Source organism: Salmo salar, chromosome ssa07 (assembly GCF_905237065.1).
Source record: "Salmo salar chromosome ssa07, Ssal_v3.1, whole genome shotgun sequence".
NCBI lineage: Eukaryota > Metazoa > Chordata > Actinopteri > Salmoniformes > Salmonidae > Salmo > Salmo salar.
In genome coordinates, this window is record NC_059448.1 from 52220515 (window position 1) to 52244160 (window position 23646).

Sequence of the window (23646 nt, forward strand, 5' to 3'; positions counted from 1 at the left end):
GAATTTAAATGTGTTTGGCTGAGGTGTAAGTAAACTTCCAACTTCAACTGTAAATGTGTCCGCTAAGCAAATTCAATGTCATAACCACAGAGAGATATAGATATTCTTCACTTTCACTTCCTGGATGTTGTTGTTGGCCCGGCCTCAATTCTCATCCCTGATTGGCCGGTGGGAGTCCCTGGGGGACACTGGGATAGCAGACTGCAGCTTATTTCAGTATCTCACACACATTGTGGGGAAAACTGGGAAATATGTTTTGGCAACATTACAGTAACAGTAAGTCAATCTGGGTTGGGGAGGAAAGGGCCCAGAACTGCAAGAGGACGCCATTCAATAGCTAATGAGAAAGTTTTATTCTGAATATACTGTATTTGCACATGAATAAACATTTTCCAGGATTATAAACATTACTATTTTCTTTCTTTCGTCCGAGAATAATAACAGTATCGTACAAATTTATACATAACTGATTCAGGCGAATCAAGTTCCACAAAAGTGTAACATCTTAAAAGCACAATCAAGGGAGATTGACGGGGAGGCCCACCAATAGCCTGTCAAAAGGGAGGCTGACAAGGGGAGATTAGTGGATAGGTCCACCAATGGTCTGCCATGAAAACGCTGGCAGAGAAAGATTGGGGGGCGGTCCCACCAATAGCCTGACATAGTGTGGCAGGCATGGGACACTCCCCTTAAAACACACACTGAGCGTTCTTGAGAAGAAAAAAAAAAGAGTCCAGAAAAAGCATAACCCACACAATCCACACAGAGCACCACAGCATCGAAAAACACTTCCAATCACTCTGCTAATATGTTATTCCTGAGGTGACAGCATCTGATTTTAGCCCTTAGAGTGGCATGAAATAACCAGACACCATTTCCCAAGGGTCTCGTCTGGTCTTGAATGTGACAATCTGTGACAGAGGAAAAAATATGTATTGTCACATACACCGGAGAGGTGCAGTGAATTGTGTTGTTTTACAGGGTCAGCATAGTAGTACGGTGGACCTGGAGCAAATTAGGGTTAAGTGCCTTGCTCAAGGGCAAATTGAACGATTTTTCACCTTGTCGGCTCGTGCATTCGAACCAGTGACATCTCGGTTACTGGCCCAACGCTCTAACCGCTAGGCCACTGCGCTCACTCAGACCAGGGCGGTACCAAATGCTGTCTCCTCAAGAGAAAGGCAGTAGAAGCTGTATCGTTATCATATCATAAACAAACACCCAACAAACCCACGGTATTATGCTTCCCATCCCAACGTTACACACCAAAGCAGGAGAAGAAAGAGGATACTTTATCTCATTGCCTGCCACTGATACAGTATCATGGCATTATCATGCAACACAGGGAAAATAGATGAGATTTGCATTTATTCAATCCTAAACGTTGCATAAACGTTAGTAATAGGTTTCTCGGTAAACAGAGAAAGAGAGTCCTATGGCACTTGATATTCTTGAATGTTCTTAGATATTGAGGGTCTTAAATACCAGTATGTTAGTTAGTTTCCCCACAGAACATTGAAACAACCAATATGGGACCCTAAATGTCACCTCAGACCACTCGTATAGTTTTGGACATGACAGCAGTCCGCCTTTGGTGATGGTGCTCGAGTTTCACCACATAACATATTGGCAAATAATCATAGCTTAAGACTGGGATCATAACAAAAGTCCCCTTCCTCTTCAGTGTTTCAGAGAAATGGAAAAAGCCCAGATGGATTTTATTCTGGGTGACGTAAGAACGCTTTTGTAATTATAATTTAAGCAATGATAATGAGGTGAGGGAGAAGTATTTGAATGGCACTAGAGACCACACAGCGTAATCATGTAGTTTCCCAACTCTACACTGAATTGACTATGTGGTTTCCGGAGTCCATATGCCATATGTTTTCAAAGGAAACAATGCGTGAATGTTTCTGACATTACCCCAAGGTTCCTTTAAAGTCCCTGTTTTGGCAGTTGTTTGCATTTTCATTTACAGCAATTAATTCAATGAAGTATTACTAATACTAGTCTTAAGCAAGTTATCGGAAACTATGATTGTCAATTGTTATCGAATCGATTGTCTGAAATGATCTTTTTTAGTGCTTAAGAGGTCAATTCAGTGCCAGGAACTCCTCTATATTTGCTCTACAACAGATCAGTAACACTAATCGACCATCAGATCACGTCCCAGTCGAATTAGCTGAATTGCATCACAAAGAAAAAACATTTTTTTAAAGCACAGCATATCTACCATGTCCCTCTTTTGAACCATGTTCAAATATTAAACGAATACAATCAATTTAGAGGAATTGTTGATATTCTGACGTGATAATAAAACCGTTTTTTAATAAAAACGTTTTTCTACAACGTTGAATAAAGAAACTTAACCTTATGTCTCTTTCACTCAAAAGTTATTCCACTGCATAATCATTTGGCTAGACTGATTGACGGGTCCAGATTTGGTCCTGAATAAAATGAGGCACATTTCTGTTATTTCTTATGTAGTATTTTGGCAGCTGTTCTTGTGGAGAAATGAGTTAGCAGGTGTATACCATAGTATAGTACACTCAGAAAGACAGTATCCTATTGTCAATCTGTCTTGAATCTCTAATTCATAAAGTTAAAGTACCAGAACCACAAGGCACACAAAAACTAAGAAAGTACAACAGGACTGATATCCACACTGATATGAATGAATTTAGATTGTATTGTATCGATAGACATTCTCAAGAGGTCTTAAAGCAATTTCCGTTTTAAGGGGGATATTCACTTTGCAACGAGGTGCAATTGTTTTTGATTTGGGGAAATGTTCTCTTCAATAGCGGGCAGAACATTGTGAGAAAGACAGATTCTTGTAGTTGCAAGTCACATATTCAACTATACTCAAATCAAGAAGTGATACATAAGCAAGCACAAATAAACTGTCATGTACCAAAGTCTACATTTCATACATCCCTCCTACTCTCTCTTCATTTTATATCCATTGTATTGACGCATTGAAATCAATCAAAAAAGAATGGCATTAAAGCCAACATAACACAGTAGCATGCAGCTATGCCCTTCATCCTAATAAAAAACAAAAACAAACTTAAATATTCAAATGAATACCAAACACATCAAGTTTCCTTCAGGTCAGTAGCCACACAGTCAAATAAATAAAGCTAAAGGGTTTGTCTGACTAAGAATCAACATGGCACTAGAGATTAGACCAATGAGCGCACTAGAGGCCAGCCGGGGTGCCCTGATTGGTCAACTGCAATTTGGCAATGATGGTTAGTTCAAAGGGACCAGATACCAAGACGGTAGGACCTGACATTGACCATTTGTGGTCAGGGTTGAGGGAGAAGTGGTTGACCGCAAACAGAAAGAGATCCATCACTTCAAACAGGTGATAGTGAGTGGGGGCAAAAGGGTTCATATGTGACCACGTACTGTATATGAATGAATATGATGGTCGTACACCACATCTGTACAAGAGGACAACAGCGTGAATGTAAATGTGTTGCTACTTTTAAATGGCAGTTGAAACAAACAGAATAATGCCAAAAAATTTAAAATATAAAATACTGATTTCTGACTTTCTATTAAACAACTTATTGCAACTTCAACAAAACAAACAAACATTTCAATACTGAGTAACAAGCCACTGCAAAACGCTTTGAAGTAAATAAATAACTTTGTGACAAACACAACGGGATGGTTGCGAAGTGCAGCACTGTTTCTGGCAGTGTTGAATAAAAATCTACGGGGATCTCTTTTAGAACATCACAAAAACCTCAAAAACCTAAAAGGAACCCAAAAGGAAGAGGCAGTCCTTTCACTTTCCCCCTGGCACTGTAAGGCAGTCCAACCTGTAGCATTCGCAGGGTTGTCATCATCGAGCCAAACAAAGGTCAAAGTTCACCACTCAATCACCTCGATCTCCCTAAGCTCAGATGGCTGGAAGCTCAGACGGCTGGAGGGGAAAAGTCAGGGGTCAGGGATGAAAGTTCTCGCTTAGAATTTTTTTTACATCCCGCCAACGTTAACTTTCCTCCCTTTCTCCCACCCCTGGGTGAAGAAATGTAACGAAACCCTTGAAAAACACAAATATCCCAAAAGAAGATCTGTCAGGATGTGGTTTCAGATGTTTTTTTTGTTTTAGCGTTCGTCGTTTTGAGGCAGCGTTGCATGCCGGTTGCCGGGGGCAACCGGGGTCTTCAGAGGTCACGAGGGAATGGCGTGATGAGTTGAGCCGGCCAGAAGCCAGAGCAGGGCCAGCTGCAGCGCCACCATGGCCAACAGGGACGGGCTCAGAGCGGACGCCCCACCACAGTCAAAGTCCTCCTCCTGTGACCACGGCAACAAGGGGGGGAGGAGGAAGGTGGCAGGGGGACATGTTAGTGACAGACACAACCAAGTTGATGACCTTCTGATCCTGCTGACTAAAAGATAATGGGTTGAGTAGGGGTACAACAGCCCAGTATGTCTTACATATTCATAAAGCTATGTTTGATGACATAATAGCAAGGTATAATGGTACTAGACTGCATATCCACACTGAATAGAGAATGGGGTATGTATGGAATAATTGTAATCTGAGTATGGAATAATCCATGTCGGATAATCTGATGTCTGATAATCTGTACAGCTCTAGAGTGGAACGTAATAACAAAACATTTTCAGACATATATAATTTGCTACATGATAAAATAAATAATAATTTGTTAGAGTTAAATTAGGAAGCAAGGGCCTGCGTTAGCTAGCATCTAGATTAGTAAACACATGTCAGTAGACAAACAGACAGATAAAGAGAGATGGACAGAAATACATAGTATGATACTAAGAAAAAGGGATAGAGAGAGAAAGAAAGAAAGAAAGAAAGAAAGAAAGAAAGAAAGAAAGAAAGAAAGAAAGAGAGAGAGAGAGGGAAAGAGCTTGATGGGACTGACCCGAGACAGCACATGAACAGTGGCAGCAGTAACATGAGCAGAGAGGAGGCCAATGGAGAGCCTGCGCTCGTCGGGCACATGTGCTCATCCTAACCATCAACAGCCAATCAAAGAGCAGGAAAGAAACAGAGAGAAAGAGAAAGTCATGCAGCAAACATTCCACAGTTAGCAGTTAGAAAGTCCATGTGCAAAGTGAATGGGCAGAAGAACAGAGAAAACAAAACACTTTGTGGAAAGGAGAAGAGAGAGAAACAGAGAGAAGCATCTAAATAGAAGGAAGGTGTGTGTGTGTCTACGTCTGTGTGTGTCTACATATGTATGTGTGTGTGAGTGAGTGAGTGAGTGAGTGAGTGAGTGAGTGAGTGAGTGAGTGAGTGAGTGAGTGAGTGAGTGAGTGAGTGAGAGTGTGTAATTGAGTGTGTGTGTAAGAGAAAGAGTGCAAGCATAAGAAGTTAACTCCATCATGAAACTTTGAGAAACCAAAAGGTTCGCCACTGAGATAAGACCAGTCTGAAAAACAAACCAAAGCATTCAAGTGCAGAGATTTCACACAAAGGATTTTAGTCATATACACTAAATATTTGCTTACTCTTGAACCACAGTGCAGTATGTCAATAACTGCCAATAACTTGTATTTGTGTGGGAAATCTCTGCACATATAGTAATCCAAAGACAAGAGTAGAGAAAGAGGCAGCCATTTTGAGTAAAAGATGGAACATTAACGAGAGAATTATGCACAAAGAGAAAAGCACATGCATTGTGAAAACATATTAGTGTATTGTGAGTATTGACATTGTGACGTTAAATTTGACGGTTGCCATTTTTAAACACAGAGGATGACGAAATAATGACGTGACCTACCCTCTCGTTGTTGTCGAAACAGGCATCTGGACCTTTTCGGAACCTTGGTTTCTCAGCCATTTCACATGGGTCTGGTCCCTCAGCTACATCAAGCCATTTAGGAAATAAACCATTGGTTCTGGTAGCTCAATTGGCTAGAATATATCTACTGAACAAAAATAGACACGCAACATGTGAAAATTATTGGTCCCATGTTTCATGAGCTGAAATAAGTTATCCCAGAAATGTTCCATACATACAAAAAGCGTATTTCTCTCAAACTTTGTGCACAAATTTGTTTACACCCCTGTTAGTGAGCATTTCTCCTCTGCCAAGATAATCTATTAATCTGAAAGGTGTGCCATATCAAGAAGCTGACTAAACAGCATGATCATTACACAGGTGCACTTTGTGCGGGGGACAAGTTTTGAGGGAGAGTGCAACTGTCATGATGACTGCAGGAATGTCCACCAGAGCTGTTTTCAGAGAATTTAATGTTCATTAATCTACAATGAGCCGCCTCAAACTTCGTTTTAGAGAATTTGGCAGTACGTCCAACCGGCCTCACAATCGCAGACCACATGTAACCACCACGCCAAGCCTAGGACCTCCACATCCGGCTTCTTCCCCTGCGGGATCGTCTGAATTCAGCCACCCGGACAGCTGATGAAACTGTGGGTTTGCATAAGCGAAGAATTTCTGCACAAACTATCAGAAACCGTCTCAGGGAAGCTCATCTGCGTGCTTGGTCGTCCTCACCAGGGTCTTGACCTGACTACAGTTCAGCTTCATAACTGACTTCAGTGGGCAAATGCTCACCTTCGATGGTCACTGGCACGCTGGAGAAGTGTGCTCTTCACAGATGAATACCGGTTTCAACTGTACCGGACAGATAGCAGACTGATGTTTGATGATGTCAACGCTGTGAACAGAGTGCCCAATAGTGGAGGTGGGGTTATGGTATGGGCAGGCTCAAGCTATGGACAACGAGCACAATTGCATTTTATCGATGGCAATTTGAATACACAGAGATACCGTGACGAGATCCTGAAGCCCATTGTCGTGCCATTTATCACCCGCCATCACTTCATGTTACAGCATAATAATGCATGGCCCCATGTCACAAGGACCTGTACACAATTCCTGGAAGCTGAAAATGTCCAAGTTCTTCCATGGCCTGCATATTCACCCTACATGTCACCCATTGAGCATGTTTGGGATGCTCTGGATCAACGTGTACGACAGTGTGTTACAGTTTCTGCCAATATCCAGCAACTTTGCACAGTCATTGAAGAGGAGTGGGACAACATCCACTGGCCACAATCAACAGCCTGATCAACACTATGTGAAGGAGATGTGTGGTGCTGCATGAGGCAAACAGTGGTCACACCAGATACTGAGTGGTTTTCTGATCCCCGCCCCTACTTTTTTTTTTTTAAAGGTATCTGAGACCAACAGATGCATATCTGTATTCCCAGTCATGTGAAATCCATAGATTAAGGCCCTTATGAATTAATTTCAATTGACTGATTTCCTGATATGAACTAACTCAGTAAAATCTTTTAAATGTTTGCATGTTGCGTTTATATTTTTGTTCAGTGTAATTCTTGCATCAGATATTGTGGGCACAGAATTAAATGGAACACTATTACATTGTATCTCTATGGCTGTGTGTTTCCCACATTGTGGCCACACATACCCAATCGATATCACTATCCACTTTGGATAGACGTGGATGAAAGCAACTAGTAAATTACAATATCAAATTAAATATCAAGCCATAACATTAATCTAAATGTGAAAGAACAATCGGAACAGATGCTTTCAGAAAGACATGGAAAAACCACGTCATTTTTGGAGCAAATCAAATAGCCTCCTCTGAAACCCTTTTGGCTGCCATTTTGAATTTATGTGAATTTTCATTAGGCTCCTTGCATAATTGGCTACAGCCCTGGTGTGTTGGATATAATCGATTTGTTTGTAAGCCTTTCAGAGTGGATTAGCCTTCGCTATCATCTGCCACAGAGAGATAGAGGAGACAGTCAGTACAGGTCTGAGTTTGGTTCATCTGCCACACAGACAGACAGACAGACAGACAGACAGACAGACAGACAGACAGACAGACAGACAGACAGACAGACAGACAGACAGACAGACAGACAGACAGACAGACAGACAGACAGACAGACAGACAGACAGACAGACAGACAGACAGACAGACAGACAGACAGACAGACAGACAGACAGACAGACAGACAGACAGACAGACAGACAGACAGAGAGAGAGAGAGAGAGAGAGAGAGAGAGAGAGAGAGAACAGGTCTGGTTTGGTACATCAGCCACAGAAAGAGAGAGGAGACAGTCAGTACAGGTCTGGTTTGGTACATCAGCCACAGAAAGAGAGAGAGAGAGGAGACAGTCGGTACAGGTCTGGTTTGGTTCATCTGCCACAGAGAGAGAGAGAGAGAGAGAGAGAGAGAGAGAGAGAGAGAGAGAGAGAGAGAGAGAGAGAGAGAGAGAGAGGAGACAGTCAGTACAGGTCTGGTTTGGTACATCAGCCACAGAAAGAGAGAGAGAGAGGAGACAGTCAGTACAGGTCTGGTTTGGTACATCAGCCACAGAAAGAGAGAGAGAGAGGAGACAGTCAGTACAGGTCTGGTTTGGTACATCAGCCACAGAAAGAGAGAGAGAGAGGAGACAGTCAGTACAGGTCTGGTTTGGTACATCAGCCACAGAAAGAGAGAGAGAGAAGAGACAGTCAGTACAGGTCTGGTTTGGTACATCAGCCACAGAAAGAGAGAGAGAGAGGAGACAGTCAGTACAGGTCTGGTTTGGTACATCTGCAACAGAGAGCGAGAGAGAGAGAAGCCAGTCAGTACAGGTCTGAGTTTCACTTAGCCATAGAGGAAGTTCTGATCCATTGAGGAATATTAAACATATTGTACTCTGCTTGTAAAAGTAAAGAATATAGGGACCAGTAGGATAAAAGAAAAAACCTGTACAACTTACTTTTACAACTGTACACCATTTAATAATTAAACAAATAATAATCTAGTTATATGTGATTATTTTAAGAAGAGTCACTGTATATACAAAGACCAGTAAACTAGAACTAACAGACTGTAAGTAGTATAGATGAACTACACAACTACATTAGACATGAATATATTACTACTATATTAAACGTTAGTGCTCTATTGACTGTATGTTTAAAGGATACAAGGCTGCTCGGCCTGTATTAAGGGCTTGTGGTCACATGACATGCAGGTGAGCTTGGCGTCAGCGATGACGAACACCAGGTTGGTCTTCCACAGCTTTTCAGCATGGAACATCCTGGATCAAGACAGAAACGAGACAAAGAGGAGATGCCATGAGACAGTCATGTTTTCCAGAAATCCCGGTTGGAAGAATCCCGGAAACTAATTATATTTCATATTTCAAGTGAAATACCCTTATGTTCCAATGAAAACATAATTGGCTGAATGAGTTGAGTCTACCTACCAAACATAAGCTGCATCCAACCTTGAAGGGTCGGTGTGAGGGCAACACTGTCTGCTTATATATGGTCCAAGCCCTAGTCTTAAATTACACCGGCCTCAGACCATAGCAGACCATAGCGGAAACACGGGCCGGCAGTTTTGAGTTTAGACAAAAATTGACCTTCTTTATGGTGGTTGTTAACTGGCGACGTATGCGAAGCTAATGCACAGCAACACAGTGCGGCAGGCACCCCATTAGACAGCACGAGGGAGCCTTGAAACAGCAAACGCACCGCCAAGATTGTGGTCTGCCTTGCAGCATACTAAATCTACCTCACCTTTAAGGCATGTGGAGTTTACTACCTCCTCGGCCCAGGGAACTCCACTTTGTCATTAGAGTGTCGGGTTTATTCGGTTGAGTGCAATTCCACTGGCAGCACTAGCAGACTACTAGCAGCCCACTAGCAGCCCACTAGCAGAGTACTAGCAGCCCACTAGCAGCCCACTAGCAGAGCACTAGCAGCCCACTAGCAGCCCACTGGCAGTCCACTGGCAGACCACTAGCAGAGCACTGGCAGCCCACTAGTAGAGCACTGGCAGAGCACTAGCAGCCCACTAGCAGCCCACTAGCAGAGCACTAGCAGCCCACTAGCAGCCCACTGGCAGTCCACTGGCAGACCACTAGTAGAGCACTGGCAGCCCACTAGTAGAGCACTGGCAGCCCACTAGTAGAGCACTGGCAGCCCACTAGCAGAACACTGGCAGACCACAAGCAGAGCACTAGGACCACTAGCAGCCCACTGGCAGCCCACTAGTAGAGCACTGGCAGCCCACTAGTAGAGCACTGGCAGCCCACTAGCAGCCCACTGGCAGCCCACTAGTAGAGCACTGGCAGCCCACTAGCAGCCCACTAGCAGCCCACTGGCAGACCACTGGCAGACCACTAGCAGACCACTAGCAGCCCACTGGCAGCCCACTAGCAGAGCACTGGCAGCCCACTAGCAGCCCACTAGTAGAGCACTGGCAGCCCACTAGCAGCCCACTAGTAGAGCACTAGCAGACCACTAGCAGACCACTGGCAGACCACTGGCAGACCACTGGCAGAGCACTAGCAGAGCACTGGCAGAGCACTAGCAGAGCACTGGCAGACCACTGGCAGACCACTAGCAGAGCACTAGCAGAGCACTGGCAGAGCACTAGCAGAGCACTGGCAGAGCACTAGCAGCACTAGCAGAGCACTGGCAGAGCACTAGCAGAGCACTGGCAGACCACTAGCAGTACTAGCAGACCACTAGCAGACCACTGGCAGACTACTATCAGACCACTAGCAGACCACTAGCACTACTAGCAGACCACTGGCACTACTAGCAGACCACTAGCAGAGCACTAGCAGACCACTAGCGCAGCACTAGCAGACCACTAGCGCAGCACTAGAAGACCACTAGCAGAGCACTAGCAGCACTAGCAGAGCACTGGCAGAGCACTAGCAGAGCACTGGCAGACCACTAGCAGTACTAGCAGACCACTAGCAGACCACTGGCAGACTACTATCAGACCACTAGCAGACCACTGGCAGACTACTAGCAGAGCACTAGCACTACTAGCAGACCACTAGCAGAGCACTAGCACTACTAGCGCAGCACTAGCAGACCACTAGCGCAGCACTAGAAGACCACTAGCAGAGCACTAGCAGACCACTAGCAGACCACTAGCAGAGCACTAGCAGACCACTAGCAGACCACTAGCAGAGCACTAGCAGAGCACTAGCAGACCACTAACAGACCACTTGCAGAGCACTAGCAGACCACTAGCAGAGCGCTAGCAGAGCACTAGCAGACCACTAACAGACCACTAGCAGACCACTAGCAGACCACTAGCAGAGCACTAGCAGAGCACTAGCAGACCACTAGCAGAGCACACCAAGACTATATGACAAAAGTACTTTAGAATGAAATCGCACACAACCTGTGTGAAGAAGTTGTTTGTAGTCTCAGTGATTTAGCTATGTGGTGGGGTGGAGGGAATGAAGGTGCTTGTATTCAATTGAGAGGCTCCAATTCCCAAGATTCTTTGCGTCCAACATTCAACCCATTGTGCCTTCCAGCCTGGCCAAAAGTAGTGTACTACCACATTGCCATTTCAGATGTATCCACAGTCATTAGAACCAATTGTATGGCAGCACCATCTTTAGATAGGATCATGTGCCCTATTATTGGAACTAAACTGTCAGAGGTAATATGGGTCAAGCACATTCCACTGTCTTGAATCTGCACAGCTGGTTTAGAGCAGACCTGATCGCAATCAGCCAGTACCTTTTCCCCACTGAGCCACAAAAAATTATTCCTTCCATTGAGGTAGAGTTGTACTTGGCTCTTGGTGGGTTCATATATAATAAGTGTGATGAGCAATGATCCCTCTAATTTCTTTCGGCACTGAGCAAATTTCAGGTCTGCTGAGCGCAAACGTTCGGTGCAACTTCTGGTGTGTTTACTGTGAACACTGAGGCTGTACCTGCTTTAAGTTACAACAGTGGCCAACTAGGCTATTTTGGCTATTTGATCATAATGTAGGCCTATCAGAGTGGTCTACCATCAAAAACAATGGAGAAAATGAATCTCAAAACATTTGAACATGGAAATAGCTGTTCTATCATTCAGCCTACAGTAGCAGCCAATGTGTGGTCTTTATTTAGGCCTACATTCCATGAGACTTTTAGAAAAAAACATGCCGGACTTGACCTTAACCTGTTTATCCACTTGTCCTTCAGACAAGGTGACTGAAATGTGTTGTTTGATGCAAGAAACCACTTAACAAAATAAAATGCATTATTATTCCCATACCATTATTACACAGAATCAGACAAATGATGCTTTGATCTCAAAACAAGCGTATCTACTCCCAACCTCTCATGCTGTAAGCACAGTCCAGTTGAAAGTGAACGGCACAGATCCATATATGGCAATGGTCTATTTGCATATACGCCTACTGCAGTTCTGATTGGTTATGCCGCACCATAGAATAGAGTGTGGAGTATGGACCTGAGTCATGCCTGTCAATGCAATAGAATCCTACTCCAATGCGCTCCTCCTACAAGAAAATCTCTTGCATAGTTCTTTTTGTTTCAGTATGTTACATTGAAAGTGGCTAATATTGCATTGATGTGATCACAATTTCCACATTAAAGGGAAATGTTGATAGTATTAACTAAAGGAGAGAACTAGAATGTTGAGTGAAGTTCCATCTCGTGCTCTGCGTGGCAGTCCCAGAGGATTGTTGATGAGGTTTTACCAAGGTTATGTTCAGTTGGGTACGCCATACCAAAACGTTTTGCAATGGAAAATGGAATTCTATGTTGTTATTGGACAAGTTTAGGTAGTGCCTACCCATTTAAAAAAGAATCTCCCTACTGCGAAGGAACCTGGAGTGTGTAAAATAGGTTGCAGTGACTGACAGCTCTCACCTGGAGCAGTTTTCACAGTCTAGCGTTCCTCTGAAGGACTTTTCCTCGTTGTCATAGAAGTATTGAGTCTGCTCCGTGATACAGCTCTCCTTGGACATGTCAGGTATTTCGTCATCAGTGTCCGCTGTGGAACACACAGCACGCACACACAAATGCAGCACACACGCACGCGCACAACACACACGCACGCACACAAACAAACAAATTGTCAAGGATCCAGCAAAGTATGGGTTATGTACATAGAACACACCGTGTACATTCTCAAGTTCTGAGAAGACAAATTACTGTTCAGTTGCTCTGGTAGCCAAAACATACAGAAATCCATCTACTTTTGAACAATGTTATTTCTCAAATAATATTCCTGGCATAGCTCATCATTGCTTGATGAATAACTTGCCCTGCTCTGAGAATTCCGTCATTGCTTTCATAACAACAGCGTCAATATTTTTATTAAGGGCCCGTCATGCTAAATAGAAAAGGGCATTTTATTACAACGTCATTTTTAATGAGATCATACTTAACAACCTAATTTAAAAAAATGTTTTAGAAGAGTCGGAAATCTCACCTGCGTGCAAGAAATTAGGGAACGCTATGCTAACCAACAACTGCTGTAGTATCGACCTGTAGGGAATCAAAGTACACGAATGATTACCTCTTGATAGAACATCCAACAAATCTTCTGTCCATGACAGGATAAATACTCACATACTGTTTAATCACAACCCACATTTCTTACAGATTTTCATTCAGACGGCGAGTTTATTGGCTTTTAGCGAAGGAACCACAAATGTCATAATCAAAAAGCCTTTGTGTGGAAAAATATGACAATGTGTTAGCCTCCCTGTAAACAAATCTAATTTTATTAGACATATTGTAAGACACACAGCTAATGAAATCAGGACAGAATGCGAGCTAGTGTAAACAAAGTGCTCTGGGACCTGTCGAATGCTTACACAGATTGCCCACAGACTGCCTCTGTATCTTTACATCTGCACTGGGAACAGTGTTAAAGAATAAAGAGTTGGGTCTCACCAGGCTGCTGCTGATGCTAACCATCCAACGTTCAAAATGTCTGCTATGGTGGGCTGCAAGGGACAAAAAGGTTGGCTATTACAAAACACATTACAAAACATATTTTCACAAGCGTAACTTCAGGTAATCGAAACAACTCCCAATAACTAAACATTCCATGTAAAACAGCACATTTTAAACTTGGGCTTAAAACTTTTCTAAACATCCTGATTGTGCAGGCAAAGCGAGTCTCGAGCCGAGGCATTTGCCAAGTGTGCGGACACCAACTCAGACAAGCCAGACAAGATTTTGGAAGGGAATTAGCACAGAGCCCACCACAACAGATGCTAGTGTAAATCTACAAAGTGAAAAGGAACAACAAGTAGGTTCCTGTTTGCCTGAAAGAACAGCCATGTTGTTTTGATTATGATTAGCATGCAATGCTCTGATCTAGTGACTCAGGCCTGTGTCCTTTCTTTCCAGGTTGATAGAGTTTAGTCATCAAGGGGAGCTAACTAACCATGTTAAAAGTCATATCAAATTCCTAACAAAAGCTATTATCTACATCTTTGATCTAAATTTGTAGTCAAAATCTATTAGTGCGTAACGATGAAAATGTAGATCAAAGTCTACAAAGATTCTGTATGTTAATTGATACAAATGTATGATAAAAATCTAGAACCAACATTGTCCTGAATAATTCTGAAAATAACTTTAAATTAAAGTGATAGATCACTCCAAAAGTGTGTCAGAAGACTACAGACCACAAAAGTTGGTTGTGAAGATCCAACTTTAGATGTGCTATCTTAATTTGATCAATATTTTGTTGCAGAGAATTTTCCATTGCAGTAGGAAATTATGTAGGTTTAAAAAGGCTTCTAAAGTTTGTAATTTTAAAGTAGACTTGATTTGCCCTAACAAAAAATGTATCAACCACTACAAAAATGTCCATTAATTATAATCCACATTTCCTGTTTGTCACATCCTGACCAGTAAGGGGTCATTTTGTTATGATAGTTTGGTCAGGGCGTGGCAGGGGGTGTTGGTTTTGTGTGTTTTGGGTTTTTTGGGTTGATCTATGTTATTCTATTTCTATGTTTAAATATCTAGTTTTTCTGTTTCTATGTTGGAATTGTTTGGGGTTGGTCTCTAATTGGAGGCAGCTGAATCTCATTGCCTCTGATTAGAGACCATATTCATGTAGGGGTTTTCTCATTGTGTTTTGTGGGTGGTTAATTTCTGTTTTGTATTACTTACCTGACAGAACTGCTTGGCTGTCGTTTTTTGTTTCGTTGTTTCAGTGTTCAGATACATGATGAGCACTAACCACGCTGCGCCTTGGTCTACTCCATTTGACAGTCTTTACACTGTTGCTGCAGGATTAACAAATAAACTCTCCTTCCAGACTCACATTAAGCATCTCCAATCCAAAATTAAATCTAGAATCGGCTTCCTATTTCGCAACAAAGCATCCTTCACTCATGCTGCCAAACATACCCTCGTAAAACTGACCATCCTACCGATCCTCGACTTCGGCGATGTCATTTACAAAATAACCTCCAACACTCTACTCAACAAATTGGATGCAATCTATCACAGTGCCATCCGTTTTGTCACCAAAGTCCCATATACTACCCACCACTGCGACCTGTATGCTCTCGTTGGCTGGCCCTCGCTTCATACTCGTCGCCAAACCCACTGGCTCCAGGTCATCTACAAGTCTCTGCTAGCTAAAGCCCGCCTTATCTCAGCTCACTGGTCACCATGGCAGCACCTACCCATAGCACGCACTCCAGCAGGTATATCTCACTGGTCATCCCCAAAGCCAATTATTCCTTAGGCCACCTCTCCTTCCAGTTCTCTGCTGCCAATGACTGGAACAAACTGCAAAAATCACTGAAGCTGGAGACTCATATCTCCCTCACTAGCCTTAAGCACCAGCTGTCAGAGCAGCTCACAGATCACTGCACCTGTACATAGCCCATCTGTAAATAGCCCATCCAACTACCTCATCCCCATACTGTATTTATTTATTTATCTTGCTCCTTTGCACCCTAGTATCTCTACACTGCGTGCACAATTATTAGGCAAGTGAGTATTCTGATCTTATCATTGTTTCTATTCACATTTTCGAACTCCAAACCATAAAAACTTGAATGCTTATTGGATTTAACCATTTTCAGGTGATATGTATTTGTGTAATGAGGGAGGGTGTGGCGAAAGTGAATAACACCTTATATCAAGGTGTGCATAATTATTAGGCAGCCTCATTACCTCAGGTAAAATGGCCCCAAAAAGAAATTTAACTGACACTGAAAAAAAAAATTATGTAAAATGCCTTTCAGACGGATGCGACACTCTTTAAATAGCTAAACTATTGAGGTGTGACCACTTCACATTCAAACGTTTTGTTGTGAATAGTCAACTGGGACGCAAAAAACGCATGGGGAAGAAAAGGCGCAAATTAACTGCAAAAGACTTGAGAAAAATTAAACGTTAAACAACCAGGAACCCATTATCCTCCAGTGTCACCGTATTCCAGAACTGCAACCTACCTGGAGTGTTCAGAAGTACAAGGTGTCAAGTGCTCAGAGACATGGCCAAGGTCAAGAAGACTGAAACAAGACCACCACTGAATAAGATTCACAAGTTGAAGCGTCAAGATTGGGCAAAGAAATACCTGAAGACAGATTTTTCAAAGGTTTTATGGACAGATGAAATGAAAGTGACTCTTGATGGACCAAATGGATGGGCCCGTGGCTGGATCAGTAATGGACACAGGGCACCACTTTGAGTCAGGTGCCAGCAAAGTGAAGGAGGGGTACTGGTATGGGCTGCTATCATTGAGGATGAGGTAGTTGGACCTTTTCAGGTTGAAGATGGACTGAAACTCAACTCCCAAACCTACTGCCAGTTTCTGGAAGATTATTTCGTCAAACAGTGGAACAGGAAGAAGTCCTCAGCATTCTAGAAGGCCATGATCTTTATGCAGGACAATGCTCCATCACATGCATCCAAGTACTCCACTGCTTGGCTAGCCAGCAAGGGCCTCAAAGATGCCTGAATAATGACCTGGCCCCCTTCCTCACCTGACTTAAATCCTATTGAGAACTTGTGGGCCCTTCTCAAACGTGAGATTTACAGTGATGGAAGACAATACACCTTTTTGAACAGCATTTGGGAGGCAGTGGTTGCTGCTTCAGCGAAAGTTGATCGTGAACAGATCAAGAAGCTGACAGACACCATGGATGGAAGGCTCATGGCAGTTAATGGCTATATTGGTCACTGAATATTTTTGAAAGGCCAAAAATGTTATATAATTGTCATTTTTTGTTACTTATCTGCTACACTTACTCTAAAAATTGAGAATAAACAAGTGAGTTGAAAGAAATTATTTTTGTAATTTAGTTGCCTAATAATTGTGCACACTTATATATTTCCCTGAGAAAGACAAAACTCACTTTTCCTTTGTTAAACATTCAGGTTTGAGGTTCAATAACATTTTGGATGACTGAGAGCATTGTTTGTTCAACAGTAAAATGAATCCTGAGGAATACAATTTGGCTTATAATTGTGCACACAGTGTACTTGAACATTCATATTCTGCACATTTACCATTCCAGTGTTTAATTGTATTATTGTAATTACTTCGCCACCATGGCCTATCTATTGCCTTATCTCCCTTATCCTACCTCATTTGCACATACTGTATATATACTTTTCTACTGTATGTTTGTTTATTCCATGTGTAACTCTGTGTTGTTGCATGTGTCGAACTGCTTTGCTTTATCTTGGCCAGGTCGCAGTTGCAAATGAGAACTTGTTCTCAACTAGCCTACCTGGTTAAAAATAAAGGTGAAATATACAAAATACATGTTTTTTCCTGCTGCAAGAAACTGGCCAAATTAAGATAGTACATGTGTATATACCTTAAATTATATTGCCTCAAACGAATGGGAAAGACGTGCACAAATAGCCAGATCTACACAACAAATGGCTCGAGACATGGACTTATCACCTCATCAAAGAGCCAGATCTACACAACAAATGGCTTGAGACATGGACTTATCACCTTATCAAATAGCCAGATCTACACAACAAATGGCTCGAGACATGGACTTATCACCTCATCAAATAGCCAGATCTACACAACAAATGGCTTGAGACATGGACTTATCACCTTATCAAATAGCCAGATCTACACAACAAATGGCTTTAAACATGGACTTATCACCTTATCAAATAGCCAGATCTACACAACAAATGGCTTGAGACATGGACTTATCACCTTATCAAATAGCCAGATCTACACAACAAATGGCTCGAGACATGGACTTATCACCTCATCAAATAGTCTGATCTACACAACAAATGGCTTTGAACATAGACTTATCACCTCATCAAATAGTCTAATCTACATAACAAATGGCTTTAACATGGTCTTATCACCTTATCAAATAGTCTGATCTACACAACAAATGGCTTGAGACATGGACTTATCACCTCATCAAATAGCCAGATCTACACAACAAATGGCTTGAGACATGGACTTATCACCTTATCAAATAGCCAGATCTACACAACAAATGGCTCGAGACATGGACTTATCACCTCATCAAATAGTCTGATCTACACAACAAATGGCTTTAAACATAGACTTATCACCTCATCAAATAGTCTAATCTACATAACAAATGGCTTTAACATGGTCTTATCACCTTATCAAATAGTCTGATCTACACAACAAATGGCTTGAGACATGGACTTATCACCTCATCAAATAGTCTGATCTACACAACAAATGGCTTTAACATGGTCTTATCACCTTATCAAATAGTCTGATCTACACAACAAATGGCTTGAGACATGGACTTATCACCTCATCAAATAGTCTGATCTACACAACAAATGGCTTGAGACATGGACTTATCACCTCATCAAATAGTCTGATCTACACAACAAATGGCTTGAGACATGGACTTATCACCTCATCAAATAGTCTGATCTACACAACAAATGGCTTGAGACATATCACCTTGATCTTAGACTACGTTTGACATCTAAAAACATCTGACTTTAGAGTGAACCATCACTTTAAACTACAATTCTATGGCTTGTTATTGAAAATGTTCACTACCTCTTTAAGATCCCATATTACAACAGCTTCAAAATAGTCTTAGAGCAACCTAACACTCAGTCCACTCCAAGTGTTACCCAAAGACATTACTCTGACTAATCCATTCTTTTCAGGAGGCCTTTAACTGCTCAAACGGCTCTTACTCGTTACCCCGCATTTCCCCTGGTGTCCGTCTAATCTGTATTTATGGTTATTTATGGTCCTCTGGTGACGGTGTGTGTGTATGTGTGTATGTGTGTGTGTCTCTGGCTTATGTAACTCACCACGTAGACTGAGCGCAGGCCCGCCGCGGATCCCTTGCTCTCCCTCTTGGGGTCGCAGACCGACTGGTAGTCGTACGTCTTGTTGAGCGTGAACAGAGACATGTTAACCAGGTTGACCATGAGGATAGGGTCGATCATCCCGAAGAACTGGCCGATCTGTAGGGGGGGGGGGGGGGAGGAAGGAGATGTGCAAGCGCATTGCACATGTAAGTGCCCATGGACGCAGAACAGACACTTATACACATGAACACACACAGATTGACGCAGATACATTGGACGTACACACACACACACACACACACACACCACACATCTGCGACCACCTGTGACTTCCCAGTGCCCATATAAACATTTATGAAAATAAATACAAATAAAACAGATAGGTTCAGTGAATTGTGTTGTTCTAAAGGGTCGGCCATAGTAGTACGGCGCCCCTGGAGAAATTAGGGTTCAGTGCTTTGCTCAAGGGCACATCGACAGGTTTTTCACCTTATTGGTTCAGGTATTTCAACCAGCCACCTTTCGGTTACTGGCCCAAAGCTCTAACCACCAGGCTACCTGCCACTCTTTATAATTGACGGAGATACACTGAGTGTGCAAAACATTAAGAGCAACTTCCTAATATTGAATTGCATCTCCTTTTGCCCTCAGAACAGCCTCAATTCGTCGGGGCATGAACTATAAGGTGCCGAATGCGTTCCACAGGGATGCTGGCCCATGTTGACGCCAATGCTTCCCACAGTTGTGTCAAGTGGGCTGGATGTCCTTTGGGTGTTGCACCATCATTGTTGATACACACGGGACACTCAAATCGGTGCGTCTGGCACCTACTACCATACCCCATTCAAAGGCACTTAAATATTTTGACTTGCCCATTCAGCCTCTGAATGGCACACATTTAACCTGTCTCCTCCCCTTCATCTACACTGATTGAAGTGGATTTAACAGGTGACATCAATAAGGGATCATAGCTTTCACCTGGATTCACCTGGTCTCTCTATGTCATGGAAAGAGCAGGTCTTCCTAATGTTTTATACACTCAGAGTATAACCCAGGTGATTTGAGTAAAAATCCTGTCCAGGACTGACCAGTCCAGAAATGACCCCCTCTGATAGGCTAGTGTGGCTCACCATTTCAAAAAGGATTTCCTTAGCATTTTCTTGTTTTGTTGAGGAGATAAAAACCCAAAAGCTTTAATCTTGGTGAAGTCATCTCAGCTCTCATGAGCACTCGGACACACACACACATTTTTAAAACACACGCACACATGAATGTGCTCTCACACACACACACTCCCGCACATGTACTCCCGCGCACGCACACAATCACACACAGTCAGTAAATCCCCCCTGGCTCACCCAGCTGATATGTAGCAGTGGGATTCAGTTTAATCAAATTAACACAGTATACCAGGAAGCCTAAATGAACATGGAGGAAGTGGTCACGGCACGTCTAGACATCCCTTCGGTGTGTGTGTGCGCGTGTATATGTGCGTACGTCAGAGCAAGTGTACGTGATAGTGTGTGTGTGTGTGTGTGTGTGTGTACGCGAGAAGAAAAAAAACGCCCTCCTCTTCCGCTGGGGACCCTGCAACCCCAAGATTCTGAGAAACAGTTGGTTGTGGCTCACCACGTCTGTCATAAGGAAATATAAATCAATGCTTCTATAAAAACCTGTCTCCCCTTTCCCTGTGGAATAACACAAATAATGAATTAACAGTCACAGATCTGTCGGCTGGGACCCGCCAGGACCCCCTGGAGAGGGAGAGCCGTACCTCCTTTAGGAAACATGATTTAGGGTCGAGCGGCCTTCTCCAAACAAGGAACCCTAGTTTTTTAGTGCTCCTGCCAAACATCTGAAGGGGACTGATTTATCCAGCGCACACCCTGATTGGGGCCTGCAGCCTGAAAAACATTTATTCAAGTGGTAGGGTGAGGGGCCCACACTGGGTGTAGTGTGTGTGTGTGTGTGTGTGTGTGTGGGGGGGGGGTATGGTGAAGTTAGGTTCAGATAGGGTTTGAGTGGGTTGAAGTGCACATGGGGTTAGGGACATGTTGGGTAAACTTAGTCAGGATCAGGTTAATTTGAGCCAGTGTTGACTGTGGGTTGAGTAGGGCTGAACAAGGTAATATCAATGGAATAAGTGTTGGATGAGAGTGACTCACTTGACCGATGTATTCATCCCGATTGGCCATGACTAGGAATCCCCCATCATCCAGGATGACACAGTCCACATGCTGGAATCATATAGAGATAATGGGATAAACCATAATCATATAGGGGAGGTAGAATTGTATAATTCTCAATCATTATTTGCATGCTTAAACAAGTCATCTTAATTTAATAGTTGTATTTGTCTTAAAATTCTATCGCCAATCAAATAATCGTATTTAATATAATTGTATAATCAATCAAATTATCTTACCTCATCATTCCTCTGACAACCACAGATCTCGTCCTTACACTGTAGGAGACAGGAAACGGTTTTAATTTCAGACACAAAGAGTTCATTAAGAGTCATTATGAAATAATGTCAATCTACTTACGTTCATCTTCAGAGTAGCATTGATGAAGTTGGTCATCCAGGTACTGATGTCCAGTTTCACTCCCACAACTGCAATCAACCACCACAACCACACAACCAGCACAACATTACAGTTCCACTATGGTCTGAACTAAACAACCAGCACAACATTACAGTTCCCCTATAGTCTGAACTAAACAACCACCACAACATTACAGTTCCAATATAGTCTGAACTAAACAACCACCACAACCTTTTCTGCTCTGGACAGAAACAAGTCACTGAAGGGGGACTACATGGACATTATTTTGATGTTTTCTGTTGCAAATGTTTAAAAAAAATATACGGTTGTGTGCCCAATTAAACATGACCCTGGTGTGTAGAGTCCTTACCTGCTGGTTTGAGTCTGACTCCATCAATGTCCAGGTTCACTGCTCTGCTCACCAGGACTGAGTCCTCAGTCACTGAGACAAGAGAGGGAACAGAAGGGGTCAGTTCAGACAGACAGACAGACAGACAGACAGACAGACAGACAGACAGACAGACAGAGACACACACACACACACACACACACACACACACACACACACACACACACACACACACACACACACACACACACACACACACACACACACACACACACACACACACACACCATTGACTTACTGTTGGTGTCCTCCTGGTAGGGTGTTGGTGTGAAGATGTAGATGTCATTGTCCAGACTCCTCTTATAGAAGCTTGACTCGTACGTCTCTGGGTCCTCTGTCCAGTCTAGTCCAGCACTGAAAAACACACATACTCAGCTGCATCAACATTAATACTACAGATTTATCAAGTGAGAAAACATTCCTACAGAACATAACATACTGAATGTAAATTACTGATCAAGTTGAACTGCTCTACATGAAGCTTTATAGGTAGTTATCATCATTAGAACAATGGATAGAGAGAGAGAGAGAGCTGAGAGAGCTGAGAGAGAGAGAGAGCTGAGCGAGACAGAGCTAAGAGAGAGAGAGCACAGAGAGAGAGAGAGCTGAGAGAGACGAGAGAGAGAGCTAAGAGAGACAAGAAAGATACCTGAGAGAGACAGAGAAAGAGAGAGAGAGAGAGAGAGAGAGAGAGAGAGAGAGAGAGAGAGGAAGAGAGCTGAGAGAGAGAGAGGAAAGAGAGCTGAGGGAGAGAGAGAGAGAGAGAGAGGGAGAGAGAGAGAGGGAGAGGAAGAGAGCTGAGAGAGAGAGGAAAGAGAGCTGAGGGAGAGAGAGAGGAAAGAGAGCTGAGGGAGAGAGAGGGAGAGAGAGAGAGAGCGAGGGAGAGAGAGAGGGAGAGAGGGAGAGGGAGAAAAGGAGATAAAACATCACATATCAACTTGAGGAATACCTTTTGGGATAAATGCGAGTGATTCCTCCATCAGTGGCCACAAACCTGGCCAGGACTCCATTTCTGAAAGGAATAGGAACATTCAATGACAAAAGTATCCAGTCCTTCAGTGCATCATGTTACAACACAAAAATCTATGGTTAAATCATGCAAGCTGACAATGTGTATCTGTTTTTCCTTGTTTGTGTTCATAGCTAGGTGGAAAAAACTTTCACAAACCACAACCTTTTAGTTAAATCTACTTGATTAAAACAAGAATTATGCATTTGTGTGTGGATTGTGTGCTTTCGTGCGCATAGTTTGGTTGACTCACGGCATCTGATCTCTCCACTGCTTGACGAGGTCTGACGTGATGCCAGCGTCCAGCAACAATCTGTTCACCAGATCCACGTTGCCTGAAAGACAAGGAACCAACATCACTTGGGCTTGATTCAATAATAACAGAAGGCTGAAACCCATTGACCTGCCTGCTGAGTGATCAGTATCTGATCTTTGTCGGTATAGAGGATTTTCCTTCTTTTTCAATTCAATTTAGCTTTATTCTTTGACCTTCAGACAGTGGCCACGAAACTGAGTCATCTTAATAAGAGCAGTGTGTTTGGTCTGCAGGTTGGAATTTATTGTCATGAATCTTGACCT

The 23646-nt window shown here is 42.9% G+C and overlaps 1 protein-coding gene across 3 annotated transcripts in view; it reads right to left on the minus strand.

Annotated features, from left to right (window-relative positions):
* Positions 1-329: 329 nt before the first annotated feature.
* Positions 330-23646, minus strand: part of LOC106595617 (voltage-dependent calcium channel subunit alpha-2/delta-1) — a 176096-nt gene continuing 152779 nt past the window's right edge. For all 3 annotated transcript variants that reach the window (XM_045722235.1, XM_045722234.1, XM_045722233.1), the window contains 14 exons: positions 23321-23402; positions 23008-23070; positions 22297-22412; positions 22020-22091; positions 21650-21717; positions 21529-21567; positions 21269-21340; positions 19104-19259; positions 13725-13777; positions 13258-13313; positions 12693-12816; positions 8974-9086; positions 5775-5857; positions 330-4311 (listed from right to left, as the gene is read on the minus strand). In XM_045722235.1, the coding sequence (XP_045578191.1) occupies positions 4189-4311; positions 5775-5857; positions 8974-9086; positions 12693-12816; positions 13258-13313; positions 13725-13777; positions 19104-19259; positions 21269-21340; positions 21529-21567; positions 21650-21717; positions 22020-22091; positions 22297-22412; positions 23008-23070; positions 23321-23402 (1220 nt within the window). In that variant the 3' untranslated portion in view covers positions 330-4188. The remainder of the gene's footprint in view (positions 4312-5774; positions 5858-8973; positions 9087-12692; positions 12817-13257; positions 13314-13724; positions 13778-19103; positions 19260-21268; positions 21341-21528; positions 21568-21649; positions 21718-22019; positions 22092-22296; positions 22413-23007; positions 23071-23320; positions 23403-23646) is intronic.